General features: G+C 36.7%; 1 protein-coding gene across 2 annotated transcripts in view; it reads left to right on the top strand.

The window, feature by feature from the left end:
- Positions 1 to 12,658, top strand: part of LHX8 (LIM homeobox 8) — a 30,896-nt gene extending 18,238 nt beyond the window's left edge. The window contains exons 8-9 of one of the 2 annotated variants that reach the window (XM_010359113.2): positions 8,024 to 8,207; positions 11,948 to 12,658. In XM_010359113.2, coding sequence (XP_010357415.1) covers positions 8,024 to 8,207; positions 11,948 to 12,024 — 261 coding nt within the window. In that variant the 3' untranslated portion in view covers positions 12,025 to 12,658. The remainder of the gene's footprint in view (positions 1 to 8,023; positions 8,208 to 11,947) is intronic. The other variant, XM_010359112.2, reaches the window with a different exon arrangement.
- Positions 12,659 to 13,822: the final 1,164 nt, after the last annotated feature.

The raw sequence follows: 13,822 nt of genomic DNA, 5'->3' as shown, positions 1-13,822 counted from the left end.
GAAACAAAAAGTTCTAATTCTGGGTATTTATAAGTATGCATTGGGGTTTTTTTGTGTGTGAAGAAGTGTGAAAACATTACTCTCTTGTTTTAAGTCTCTTCACATTCTAAATCAATTTTTTAAAATGTAATGATTATCCTGCTTGGGCTAGGCTACCATTTGTCAAATGAGTCTTTGTGCATCTTACTTCATTCAGTGCTCACAGCAACCCTAAGATCCTCAGGCTAAAAAAGTTCCAAGATAAATCTTGCTTTAAGGTCGGTGTTTTTTCCTACTTTTTCTATGATTGTGTGTGTGATGGCTGCTGATGGCCTCTGTCAAAGATCCAGGGAGAGGAGCTGGTGTGAATAAAACTGGAAAGTGATGAATTCATGCAAGTTTTTTTGAATATAGAATTTATGTTTGGAAACAGTGGGAAATGAAATTGTTGGAGTTCAAGTTGGAGAGGCCTGTGAATGCAGAGTTCTCTTCTGAGCAGGTAAATGCCATGATATGAGATTTTAGGAAGAAAGGGCTAGTCACAGCACATGGGAATAACTGGAGTTCTATCTAGTCGGAGAGACTAGATAGAGGTAGGCAGGTTAGTTGGAATGCTGGAATGCCCAGCAAAGTAGTGTGGTTTTATTGTTGTCATTTGCTTTTTTGTTTGTTTGTTTCTGAAGAGACACTTAACTGGGGTATAATTCATTTGAGAAACTTTTTGAAACAGGGTCGTGCTTGGCCTAGGCTGGAGTGCAGTGGTGCAATCACAGCTCACTGCAGCGACCTCCTGAGATCAGGTGATCCTCCCACCTCAGCCTCCCAAATAACTGGGACCACAGGTGCACACCACCATGCCTGGCTAATTTTTAAATTTTTGTACAGACAGAGTCTCACCATGTTGCCCAGACTGGTCTCAAATTCCTAGACTCAAGCAATCCTCCTCCCTTAGCCTCCCAAAGTGCTGGAATTATTGGTAATGAGCCACCATGCCCAGCTGAGAAACATTTTATTGACTGAACACTGATGACAGTTGATGGATGCTAGAAAGACAAGAAAGATTTGGTAACTGTAATGGGGAAGCAGAGAGGTGTCTAAGAGTCAATGACTCGGCCAGGCTCAGTTGCTCACACCTGTAATCCCAGCATTTTGGGAGGTCAAGGCAAATATGTCACTTTAGTATAGGAGTTTGATACCAGTCTGGGCAAGGTGGTGAAACCCTGTCTCTACAGGAAAAACAAAACAAAGCAAAACAAAAAAAAAACTCAGCCAGGCATACTGGTGTGTACCTGCAGTCCCAGTTACTCGGGAAGTTGAGGAGGGAGGGTCACATAAGTCCAGGAGGTTGAAGCTGCAGTCAGTCATGATAGCACCACTGCACTCCAGCCTTGGTGATGGAGTAAGATCCTCTCTCAAAAAAGTCAGTGACTTATAAATTTGAAGTCAAAGTAATCTTGGGAATGGTGCCATTGACAGGAATGTGAAAGTCAAAAGAAAGCTGGATTGGAAGTTGAACCCTTTTAGCTGTGCTAATTATGCAGTGATGGTGGCAGTTAAGCATGTAAACAGGTATTTGAAAGAATGTACAGGACTCAAGCAAAGAGATCTAATGCCATGAAATTGGATAAGATCCTTTAGAAAGAGATCATGGGGTATAAAAGGTGAAGAGTGGGTTTTAGAGAGCAGGGTAAGAGGTTCTGTTTAAATGGGATGTAGTAACAGCCAGAGTTGAGGAAAGAGTCAGGTGGAGAAACAGCATGTAGGCTGAAGAAGTGGGGTGAATTCAAGAACGAGATGGCCAGCTGTGTCAAGATTATCAGAGAGACCAGGGAAATAGAAAATAATTTTATTTTATTTCATTTTATTTTATTTTTTCCAAGACAAGGAGTCTCTGTCACCCAGGCTGGAGTGCAGTGGCACGATCTCGGCTCACTGCAAACTCCGCCTCCCAGGTTCAAGCAATTCTGCCTCAGCCTCCTGAGTAGCTGGGATTACAGGTGCATGCCACCATGCCCGCCTAATTTTTGTATTTTTAGTAGAGACAGGGTTTCACTATGTTGGCCAGGCTGTTCTCAAACTCTTGACCTTGTGATCCTCCTGCCTCAGCCTTCCAAAGTGAGGGGATTACAGGTTTGAGTCACCGTACTCAGCCAGAAAATAATTTTAAATAACACTGGAAGTTCAAAAAATTTAAGGAATGAAAGCAAGTAACCATAAAAGGCAAGAGGAAACTCAGGGAGGGGAAAGGTGAATGTCTTCATTGCACATATTATATTTTGTTTCTTAATTTGGGTGGTTGATACACAGGTACTTATTCTTCCGTAAGCCTAAAATGTTTCATAATTAACAAATCATCTGTACAAAGAAGCAGATGGAAAAGACCTGATGGTACTGTAGCTTCTCTAAAGACCTAGGGTTCCCAGTGTTTTAATTGACTGCAGGGTGATGAGGCTGTCTTAGGAGACAAGTTCTACCACTTCAGCAGTTTTCAGATATCCAGATTATTGTGCTTATTTCAGAGTGCCAAATTTTAAGAAGGGACTAATAAGCAATCTGAAAAACATACTACCTTAAAGGCTACCAGGGTTGTGAAAGATTTACATTATTCCGTAATATTAAAGGCAGCAGGGATATTTGTCTGGAAATAAGGCCAGGAGATGGTAAGGGAAAGAGTAATATCCAGAGTAGGTGTCTTTAAATATTTGTGAAAGGCTTCCCTGCAATGGAATGTAGAAAAAAGCACTTGGGGTTCACTCACAATGAACTTTCTCATTATTGCAAGGCTACACAAATGGCACCAACTACGAAGGAAGGTAGTGAGTTTCCTGTGCCTGGGAGTACAGTTTTCTTTGGGAGGTAGTTCAGACTCCATGGGCTAAAAGTTCCTTCTAATTTAAGACTCTGTATGTTCATAACAATGATAACTTCAAGTAAGTCAGATGCATGACTGTTATGTTTTATACCATTTTGAAGCTGGAAGCAAAGAAGGAGAGTTTTCTTAGAGCTTTTCATATTTGAAGGACTAAGGAACACAGGCAGACATCTTTCATGTAATTTCCAGGTATTTAGGTTACTAGTACTATGAGCAAGTTAACATTGTCCTATGCCATACCATTTGGAGAATATGTTTTGAATGTTGGCTTTCAATATGTTAAGGTTGAACATTAAATATTTTTGATATGATTCCAAAGGAAAGAGTACTAGCATGCTTATGTGTATATTATTTGTATCTGTGCATAGGCTTACTGTATGTTGTAGCCCTTCAGAGTATTTTTTTTTTTTTTTTTTTTTTTTTTTTTTTTTTTTTTTTTATTATACTTTAAGTTCTAGGGTACATGTGCATAACGTGCAGGTTTGTTACATATGTATACTTATGCCATGTTGGTGTGCTGCACCCATCAACTCGTCAGCACCCATCAATTCATCATTTATATCATGTATAACTCCCCAATGCAATCCCTCCCTCCTCAGAGTATTTTTTAAGAATTACTGTGATCTCAAATGGTAATCACACTTTCTCTCAGCCTCCTTCCTAGCATTGGGCACAAAATTTTAGAAAGGTAAGAAAAAAGAGTTTTTATTATTAGACTTCTTCTAATTCTCATATGCAAACTAGATCACCCAAAGATTAGGGGAAAACGGTGGTCTGGTACATGGAGAGTTTCACATTTCCTAGTTACAAATATGCTTAGTAAGACATTTGTAATAAAGCAGAGTGTTATTATACTGAAATCAAAGAATAAAGATGAATGATTTTTTTCCCCCACACACTGCATCCAGATATAATCACTGTTCACATACTCTTTCAGATAAGTGAATTATGACTTTTATGTTGTGTAGAGACAGAGTAAAATATTGCTATTTCTTCCAATCAGTGTACTGGGAAGATCCTTCCATATTAAGATTAACATCATATTTATTGCCACATATATTGAGCATAGTGCAATTTATTTAATTTCCAATTTTTCACTATTATAAAATGCTGCCATGAGTAACATTGTATATCTACCTTGCATGCTTGTTCAATAGTTTCCTTAGGATAAATTTCTGGAAGTGAGGTTGTTGAGTCCAAAGATAAAACATGCATAGGGCCTTTATACAAACATGAAATTTTTTTGCCTTCCAGGAAGTTCATACAACTTTATTCTGCCAGGAGCTACATACAAGAGTTCCTTTTCCCCAACTCACAAGAATAATGAATACTGTTATTCTTTTACATCCTTTACAATTTAATAGTTAGAAAAGAAAATCTCATTGATTTTATTTCTGTTTCTTATATTATCAATGAGCTTAAACACATTTTTTGAGTTTTTAAGACTGTATATTTTTTGCTCACTTTTCTGTTGGGTTATTTTCTCTATATGTTACTGATATTTATTAATCCTATCTGTCATGTTAACCTTTCCCGGTTCATCAGTTTCCTTATTTTTTCCACACAGAACATTTATGTTTCTATGTGTTTAAAACTCCCAGTCTTTTGATAGTTTTGGTCTTTCTTTCTTTCTTTCTTTCTTTCTTTCTTTCTTTCTTTCTTTCTTTCTTTCTTTCTTTCTTTCTTTCTTTCTTTCTTTCTTTCTTTCTTTCTTTCTTTCTTTCTTTCTTTCTTTCTTTCTTTCTTTCTTTTTTTTCAGATGGAGTTTCACTCTGTCACTAAGGCAGGATCTCGTCTCACTGCAACCTCCGCTTCCCAGGTTCAAGCAATTCTCCTGCCTCCGCCTCCTGAGTAGCTGGGACTACAGGCGCGTGCTAACACGCCCAGCTAATTTTTGCATTTTTTAATAGAGACAGCATTTCACCAGATTGGCCAGGCTGGTCTCCACTCCTGACCTCGTGATCCACCCTCCTCAGCTTCCCAAAGTGCTGAGATTACAGGCGTGAGCCATCGCTCCTGGCCTTTTTGTTTTGTTTTTTGAGATGCAGTCTTGCTCTGTTGCCCAGGCAGGAGTGCAATGGTGCAGTCTCAGCTCATTGCAACCTCCACCTCCTGGGCTCAAGCAATTCTCCTGCCTCGGCCTCCCGAGCAGCTGGGACTACAGGCGCTCGCCCCCACGCCTGGCTAATTTTTGTATTTTTAGTAGAGATGGAGTTTCACCATGTTGGCCATTCTGGTCTTGAACTCCTGAACTCGTGATCTACCACCTCAGCTTCCCAAAGTGCTGAGACTACAGGTGTGAGCCAGCGCTTCTGGTCTAGTTTTGGTCTTTCTTATGCTTCCCTGTCTAGAGAGTATTTCGGTGTTGCTTTTTGTTTTCTTAAACTTTTATTGTTTCAATTATTTACATCTAAACTTTCATTTATCTGGCTTGGTTCCATGGGAGACAGGGTTTTATCTATTTTTTTTCTCTCTTTCAAATGATAAACTATTAGTTTTCCCTAAATCAGTGAACCATGCTTTCCCAATAAAATAAAATCCCATCTTTGTCATATACAAAATTATTATATTTGGCTTTTTGTCTGAGCTTTCTAAAGGTTTCATTTTGTGCATTAGTATTTTGTTTTTCCGTTATATCTACATGGCCTGATTTTAGCTTAGCTTATGATTTAGAACTCAAAAATTTTAAAGTAGTTACTCAGAAAATTGTAACTCTTGTTGGATGTTTGCAAAGCAGAAGGAAGAAATTTTGTCAGTGAGGAAAGTCAAAAGGACTTATATTTGATTCTGAAGCTGGGTAGCATTCATGCCAGAAGGAATTTTCTGGGATCTTAAACTATATTTTGGTCTACCAGTTATATGACATTGCGTTTGCAAACCTCCCTCTGCTTGATTACCTCTGGATGATCTTTCCAAGAAGCTGCTTAATCAGTATTAAGATAGTTATTCTGCTGTTTCTGTTATACCTTCTTCATGTTTATTTACAAAGTTTGAGGTTTTTTTTCAATCAAAATATGATGTTTCTTTTGTTTTACAACTGTGTAGGTTCCATTCAATATATAATTTATTGGAGACAAAAAGATACTTTGAAGAAGCTCTGGGAATCATAATGCAACATGTTTTAGGTTATATGTAGTCCTCTGGCATCATGTCTTCTGGGGTCCCATAAGGGGAAAAGGCAGGTGGCAGAGGTTCCCCCTTACACATTGGAGAATGTTTGAGTAATGTCATCTTATTTAGGTGAGATTAGTGTTAGTAGTGACATGTATTGTTCCAGAGCCTGTGGGCAGAACTGTGGAGATTTGGGGTGTGGTCTATAGGTATCTCTGAGTCTCACTAACACTTCAGAGAACAGGGATGTGGAGGAGGCTGTGACTTCCCACTCATCTTCCTTGATACATGCCTAAGTCTTGTCCCAGAAACATTCCTTAGGTGCTACTTTTCAGCCTCCTGCTCAAGTCTATGTACCCCACTAGATTATTACTTTTTATTCTTTTAGTTTTAATTACTTTTGAGAGTATACTTTGCCAGACTTCTGTTTTTCAATGCCAGGAGCAGGGTGTAGCTCTGAAGTAAGGCCAGCTTTTTCTTATAAATTCTTTGCAGCTTCCTTTTATTCCACATTAATCAGCCCTGATTGCCTCGTGCCATCAAGGTCCTACCACTAACCTTGAACAGACTTATGCCCCTGATGTTTTCCTGGCTTCACATCCCCGATCCCAAAATGTTCTCATGCTAAGTTTTTATCCCTTCACCTCTCTTTCCTCTCATGACAGAGTTGTTTGAAGTGATGGAAAATAAGTGATACAGTATTTTAATGAAGTAACACTCTATGTGGTCAAGTTTTATCACCTGGCAGGGAAGTCAAACACAGGCATATTAGCTACTGGAAGCCTTCTGGGCAGCCTAGACTTACTTGCCCTGACCTGGATGTAAAGCTCCACTTGCCCTGAATTTGCTTCTTTTATTTCTGCAGTAGAGTGGACAGCAGGGTGGTTAGCACTTTACATTTTGTGAACTCTCACCAGTGGATGTGTTTGTATTTAATTCTACTTAAATATTATGAGTTTTTTCTTATTATAGACCTGACTTAACATGCTTCTTAGGGAATAGCCTATGTATTCACCAAGAGAAATTGAACTCAGCAGGTTAAAATCTGACTGGAATAACTGAATCAAGAGGTTTGTAGAAAGCTTTAAGTTCACAGTAGGGATTTTAGTCATTTGAACAAGGATTTGAAATAAGTCCAGCAGGTGCCTAAGAATACATTTAGTAGTCTTTTTTAAAAGTTCTGATTAAAAGAGCTTTTTCTGCTTTTCTTTTTGTCCTAAATACCAGTAGTAAAACCAAGGAGATTTCTCTGGAATTCTTGAGGGCCCTTCCCCCCCTTTTCTGGGGAAGATGCTGTTTTAGTATAGAATTGGATTTTATTTTTATTTTTTTTAAAATAAATATAATAGAGTTTGGGGGGTATTTTTGTTTTGGCTCTTTTTTTTCTTTTTCTTTTTCTTTTTCTTTTTTCTTTTTTTTTTGAGACAGAGTCTCGCTGTGTCGCCCAGTCTGGAGTGCAGTGGTTCGATCTCGGCTCACTGCAACCTCCAATCTCCGCATCTCGGGCTCAAGTGAGTCTCCTACCTCAGCCTCATGAGTAGCTAGGATTACAGGTGCCAACCACCACGGCCAGCTAGTTTTTGTATTTTTAGTAGAGATGGGGTTTCACCATGTTGGCCAGGCTGGTATTGAACCCCTCACCTCAGGTGATCTGCCTGCCTCAGCCTCCCAAAGTGCTGGAATTACAGATATGAGCCACAGTACCCAGCCAAATCTAATAGAGTTTAATAATTGCATTCAAGAGGTAACTTTAACGTCTGACCAACTCAAATTCAACAAACCAAAATCACTTAAGCAATTGGTCCCCTTTCCTACTTAAATAGAATTGGCTTTTAGGTAAATCAACAGAGAGCTATCAACTGAGCAAGAAAAATGACCACTGTTATTTGGACTAAAATGTTTCTTTTCTGTCTATAGAACTTTTATAAAAGCTAATTTACATTTATGCTATGCTTGTGTGGTAGTGTGATTGAGGTTGCATTCATTTTTTAACTGGGTTGATAATGTGCTCGGAAGCTGGTGTGTAACCTACCTACTTCTGTTGCTTTTCTCCCTGCTCAGGTGTGGTTTCAGAATTGTAGAGCACGCCACAAGAAACATGTCAGTCCTAATCACTCCTCCTCCACCCCAGTTACAGCAGTCCCACCCTCCAGGCTGTCTCCACCCATGTTAGAAGAAATGGCTTATTCTGCCTACGTGCCCCAAGATGGAACGATGTTAACTGCGCTGCATAGTTATATGGATGGTAGGTATCCCAACATTTAACAGCTGTCTCCCAAGCAGTCAACAACTGGTAACTTCCAATATTAGATAATTGATGCAATTCGTATTTTGAAATATTACCTCAGTGGTAGCTAAAAATAATGTGGGGGGTGCAATAGAGACAAAATTATCCAAACATTTTTATTTCTGTGATTACATTTTAAGAAAGAAGTTTAATACTCACTTTGCAGCTAAGATGCAAATATTAATAATGACTCAATGCTTAATCTTTACTTAGAGATTTTTTTGTTTGTTTTTACCAGTAAATATTTAAATACTTTATTTCCTGTGATCAGAGCAAGTGTTCACACTCAGATATTTAGATGGCAGTTTATAAGTTTTGTTAAATAATTGTTTTTTATTGAAGCAAATAGTACATTTAGAAGGGTGCATACATAACTATACAGCTTGATGAATTAATAAAATGAATGTATCCATATAGATACTGCCCAAAGGAGCAGATATAATTAGCATTTCAGAAGCCTCTCTTATGTCTCCGTCCAATTATTATCCTTTTCTCCCAGAGTAACATAGCACTGATTTCTAAAACCACCCTTTAGTTTTGCTCTTTTTGAACTATACAGAATGTATTATGTGTCTCACTTCTTTCAATTACATTGTGAGATTCACCTATATTATTGTGAGAATCAGTTATTTGTTTTCATTGTTATATAGAAATCCACTGTAGGAATATACCACAATTTATCCGTTTCCTGGTTGAAAGATACTTGTTTTTTTTTTCCAGTTTGTGCTTTTGTGAATATGCTGCTATGGACTTTATTGTACATGCTTTTTGTGCTCATTAATTCACATTTCTAATAGATATGTACCTGGAAGTGGGACATAAGGTCATGGGCTACACATATGCTAAACTTTAGTCATTCTGACAAACAGTTTTTCATAGTGGTTGAACCAGTTTACACCTTGACCAGCGTAAGGTTCAAGGTGCTTCACATCCTCACCAACACTTGGTATGGTGTAACTTCCTGATGTTAGCAGATTTGATGATTGTGTAGTGCAATCTTATTTTAATTTGCCTTTACCTGATGACTGAGCATTTTTTCATCAGGCATTTGTATATTCTCTTTTGTGAAGAGCTGTACAAGTCTTTTGTCTGTTGGCCTACTGGCTTGTCTTTATTATTTATTTAAATTGATTTGCTTTAGTTCTTGGTGTAATCTGCATATAAAGCTTTTTGATAACTGTATGTGCTTAGAATATTTTCTCCTACTCAGTAGCTTGGCTGTCTCTACTCTCTTAATGGAATGTTTCATTGAGCACAACTTCCTAATTTTAATGTAGTTTATTTCATCATTTTTCCTGCATGAGCCGTGCTTTTTTTGGTGACATGTGCAAGAAATTGTTTATACTCAAAGATAATGAAGATATATCTTCTATGATATCTAGAAACTTTGTTTTACCTTTGATGTAAATTCAAATTCATTTGGAATTGAATTTTGTGTGTGGTGTGAGATAGAAAGTGAAGCTTTTCTGTTATGTTGATGAAAATAGAAAATATCCAGTTTCTCTGTAGAGACACATTTGCCATAAATCAAATGTCCATATATTGTGTCACGTTCTGTACTTTCTGTTCTGTTTTGTTAGTCTATTTTTTTGTTGCTACCTAATCATTCTAATCATGCTGGGTCTATAGTTCTTAATATCTGATAATAAGTTTCTTTCTAGTTCATTGTTTTTCAAGTTTGTATTGCCCATTCTTGGCCCTTTATATTTTCATAAAATTTACCTACTTGTCAATTTCCACCCCAAAAGGGAAAACAATTAAGATTTTGATACAATCTATTATAGCAAATATATTGATCAGTTTTAGGAACTGCCATCTTAACAGTATTGTCTTCCATACCATGAAGTTTAATAAGTCATTCCATTTATTTAGATTGTCTTTGAGTAATCTCTTATGATTTAGAGTTTTCTGTTTAGTAATCTTGCACGTCTTCTGTTAAGTTTGTCTCTAAGTATTTCTTTTGATTCAGTTGTAAGTGGTATTTTCTTTATATGTAGAAATCTGGGTTGGTATTTTCTTTCAGCACTTTGAAGATATGATTACCTTGTCTTCTGATTTTCATTGTTTGTTTTGCATATGGATAGCTAATTAACCTGGCTCCATTTATTGGTAAAGTCAGCTGTTTTCCCTGTTGCTCCTTCTGAAAATAAATGTCTTTTTTCCTCAACTTTTTTCTTTGTGTTTGTCTTGAAAAAGTTTTATCATACTGTGTCCAGGTGTGCTTTTTGAATATGTAGTTTGATATCTTTCATTATGGAAAATTCTCAGCTTTTGTCTCCTCAAATATTGTTTTTGCTCCTATGAAAAAATTTTCATGTTTTCTTCTGAACTATTTTTCTAGTTCACTAATACTCTCTATATCTAATATCCTATGAAAAAAAAAAATCTTCCACTGACTTCTTAATTTCATTTATTTTGTTTTTCAGTTTTAAGATTTCCATTTGTATGCTGAAGTCGTCCATTTTGTCACTTTATCCTTATTTAAATTAAAGTTCATGTCTGATAACTCAAATATCTGGATCTTTGGTGGGTCTATTCTGTTTTCTTTATTTTCCTCTTTATTTTCTTTCAAGTCATGTCTAGTTATTTGTCTTCTTAATTGTTATTGCATTTCAGATGTTGGGTATGAGTAACTAAAGATAATTTGAGGCTTTGGATGATATCTTCCACTAGAGAAGATTAGTTTTACCCCCCAGGTAGTCAGGATAGGGTGAAATCAACTTAATCCAATCAGGCACAAATCCTTAGGAGGGCTGGTGTATTTTTGTTTTATACTCCTTGGAGTTAGCTCTTTGGAATCACAAATGTATCCCTGTTTTGTTTTGTTTTATTTTGTTTTCTGTTGTTGTTTTTAACTAGGGCTTCTCCTCTTCAATGGGCCCTGCTCTTTAATTTTTGTTTCTTACCACTCTGCCAAAGTCTAACTTCTGAATGCTCTGCTAAACTTCTCGGCCTATCAGACATTTGTTTTGTTTTAAATTGTCACTATCCTTGTGGGAGGAAAAGCATCCTCATTTTCTTTCCCTCCACTCTGGGACTTTGTAAGTCCTCACTCCTTAAGTGTCTTTCAGATGCCTTCAAACAGATTTTTAAAATTTTGTCCAGATTTCCTAGTTGGTCTCAGAGAAAGGTTTGGTTTGAAGCAACATAGCCCTTGCTGAAAGCAGAAACTTCATTTTAAGTTTTGGTTAAATAAAAAAATCAGAGCCTGTACCATTGTTGCCATTTATTTATACTAGCATTAAAATTGTATGTGTTCACATGAAAGACAGTAGTGTTGCCTGAGTCCAGTGTGTTTTGGTGTATGCCTAGGGAGGAGGTAATTAAACATTAATGAAAGAAACTTTGGGAAGATCATCCTATACAAACACCTTCATGAGAAAGCTAGCAGCATCTCTGAAGAGGAACCCATGTCTTTCTAGCTTCAGGGTGAAGTGCAGTGAATGGGGTATGGATGGAGGACATTAAAGTGGCAAAATCTTGTGGCCCCAAATAAAGATTTGGGAGTAAAACTGTTCCTGGACTCTCACTATGCTGAATAAGTTAATGCTTCTGCTGAGGTCAGTGGAATGAGTGTAGCTTGGTGCCCTCAGCTATAATGAGTGATGAAAACATTGCCTTGGATTGTTTTTGTTTGTTTATAAATCAATTTTATTCACCCTACAAAACTGATCCACAAATTTCTTTCTATTTTGTAGCTCATTCACCAACAGCTCTTGGACTCCAGCCCTTGTTACCCCATTCAATGACACAACTGCCAATAAGTCATACCTAATTCTTTTTTCAGGGATAGACTTGATTAAGGATATAAATTCATCATTTATTATGTATAAAATACCATTGAAAAGATATTGCTGTTAATTTTTTATTTAACACCTAAAGCATTTCCAACATCACTTTGCTGCCCAGGTATGTATCCATAGTTGGCCTGCAAGACACTTTTATTGATTCTTCAATTTTGGTAAAACTTATGTTTACAAGAAGAAAACAAATCAGAACATTTTTTGTATTGTCTGGAAATAGTTCACTCTAGTGTGTATCTGTTAATTTATTTGTCATCAAAAGAGCACTTTGCCTAAAAGAAAGGACTGACAAGCGTGCAAAATGTTTACAGTCTTTTGTGAAATTGTAGTTTATCATTAGTTTGTACCTGTAAGTTATTGTTATAAATATTACCTGTATTTTTTGTTACATACAACTTTATACTTTGAAGCTTGTATCTGTGAATTCGCAACTGAAATTTATTTTGCCAATGTTTTCTGAATGAACTGAATAAAGCTTCTGTTGTAGCATGCCATGCAAACACATTATTGTGTTTGTGGTTGATGAATTATGGCTGTAAATAACACTATAGTTTAATAAGCCCGCCATTCTGAGTTTATTAAACATTTTCCATTCTCATGAAAATTTCAACCAATTTGTCCTTTTTGTGTGTTTTCAGCAATAAGTTGACTTTAGTCTCTTTAAAATGTAACAACTAATAATTTAAAAAAAGTATTGTGTTTTGAGCTGTGTTGTATGAATACATTTGACTAGGAAACATTCAAAAAAAGAACACATTAAAACATTTAATTTGGCAAAAATTGTCTTTTAGGCCAGCTAATAAAATCAATGTGAAAGAGAAGGCAGAACACTTTTCAGAATGGACTTCGGAGGATATTACAAGTCAGAAATGAAATATGGGCCATAATATATTTCTTCAGGAGTGAAAAAAGAGAACTAGAAGTTTCTAGAGCAAGAACTCTTTGCATTTTCTTCTTGGTGAATACGCTTTAGGGACTGTGATTCTGAGAGCTGAAATCTAAAACTCAGGACTTTATCTTATGTGACAGTGGACTTGCAAATTTTTGTATTTAAAGAATTTAGTACTCACTTTTTGTCTTTTTATATGCCAGTTGCGGGGAGAAAAGGTAATGAGAAAAAACTTTTAGAACTTAGATTTAAGTCTTTGTTTAACTGAGCAGATTTCCATCAGGCCGAGGACCGGAAATAATAGTAGAGTATTTGTAATTTTATTCTAGTAATCATAAATACAACCAGAAAGTAATCATGTGGACATAAGTAACATCTACCTGAAACCAGAAGCAACAAACCTGCTTCATTATGGGAGAGAGGGATTTTTTTTTTTTTTTTTAAACTGGCTACTTTATTTTAAATCATTTTGTAGCCAAAAGTCAATCTATCTGATCTTGAGATTGATACTAAACTCTGTGGGTTTTTGTCTGCCTGTCCCAGGCATGAAGTGGTGAGGTCAGCTTTACCTTTACCAGATGTCAAGGAAAGCTTTTGTAATATAGCCAAGCTCTGCACTGTTAGCAGTTTACAGCATTTCCCAGCTGACTACAATTGGCATCCTGTACCTTGGGAGGTGGCTGATTGTGAGTATTATTTGCTGTCTTTTTCCTGTGCTCACCATCCTCTGACTCTGTACAGAGAGTTTTTACAAAACATATCACCACCCTTTTTAGTCCCAAAGATGAATGCCCATAGTTGAAGTAAAACTTCATAACAAAGAGGTTCAAAGCTATCAAAATAGATGAGATTTATATATCCTGCATATAAAATTGTTAATC

Source organism: Rhinopithecus roxellana, chromosome 12 (genome assembly GCF_007565055.1).
Source record: "Rhinopithecus roxellana isolate Shanxi Qingling chromosome 12, ASM756505v1, whole genome shotgun sequence".
NCBI classification, from domain to species: domain Eukaryota; kingdom Metazoa; phylum Chordata; class Mammalia; order Primates; family Cercopithecidae; genus Rhinopithecus; species Rhinopithecus roxellana.
This window is presented reverse-complemented; position numbering and strand designations above follow the sequence as displayed.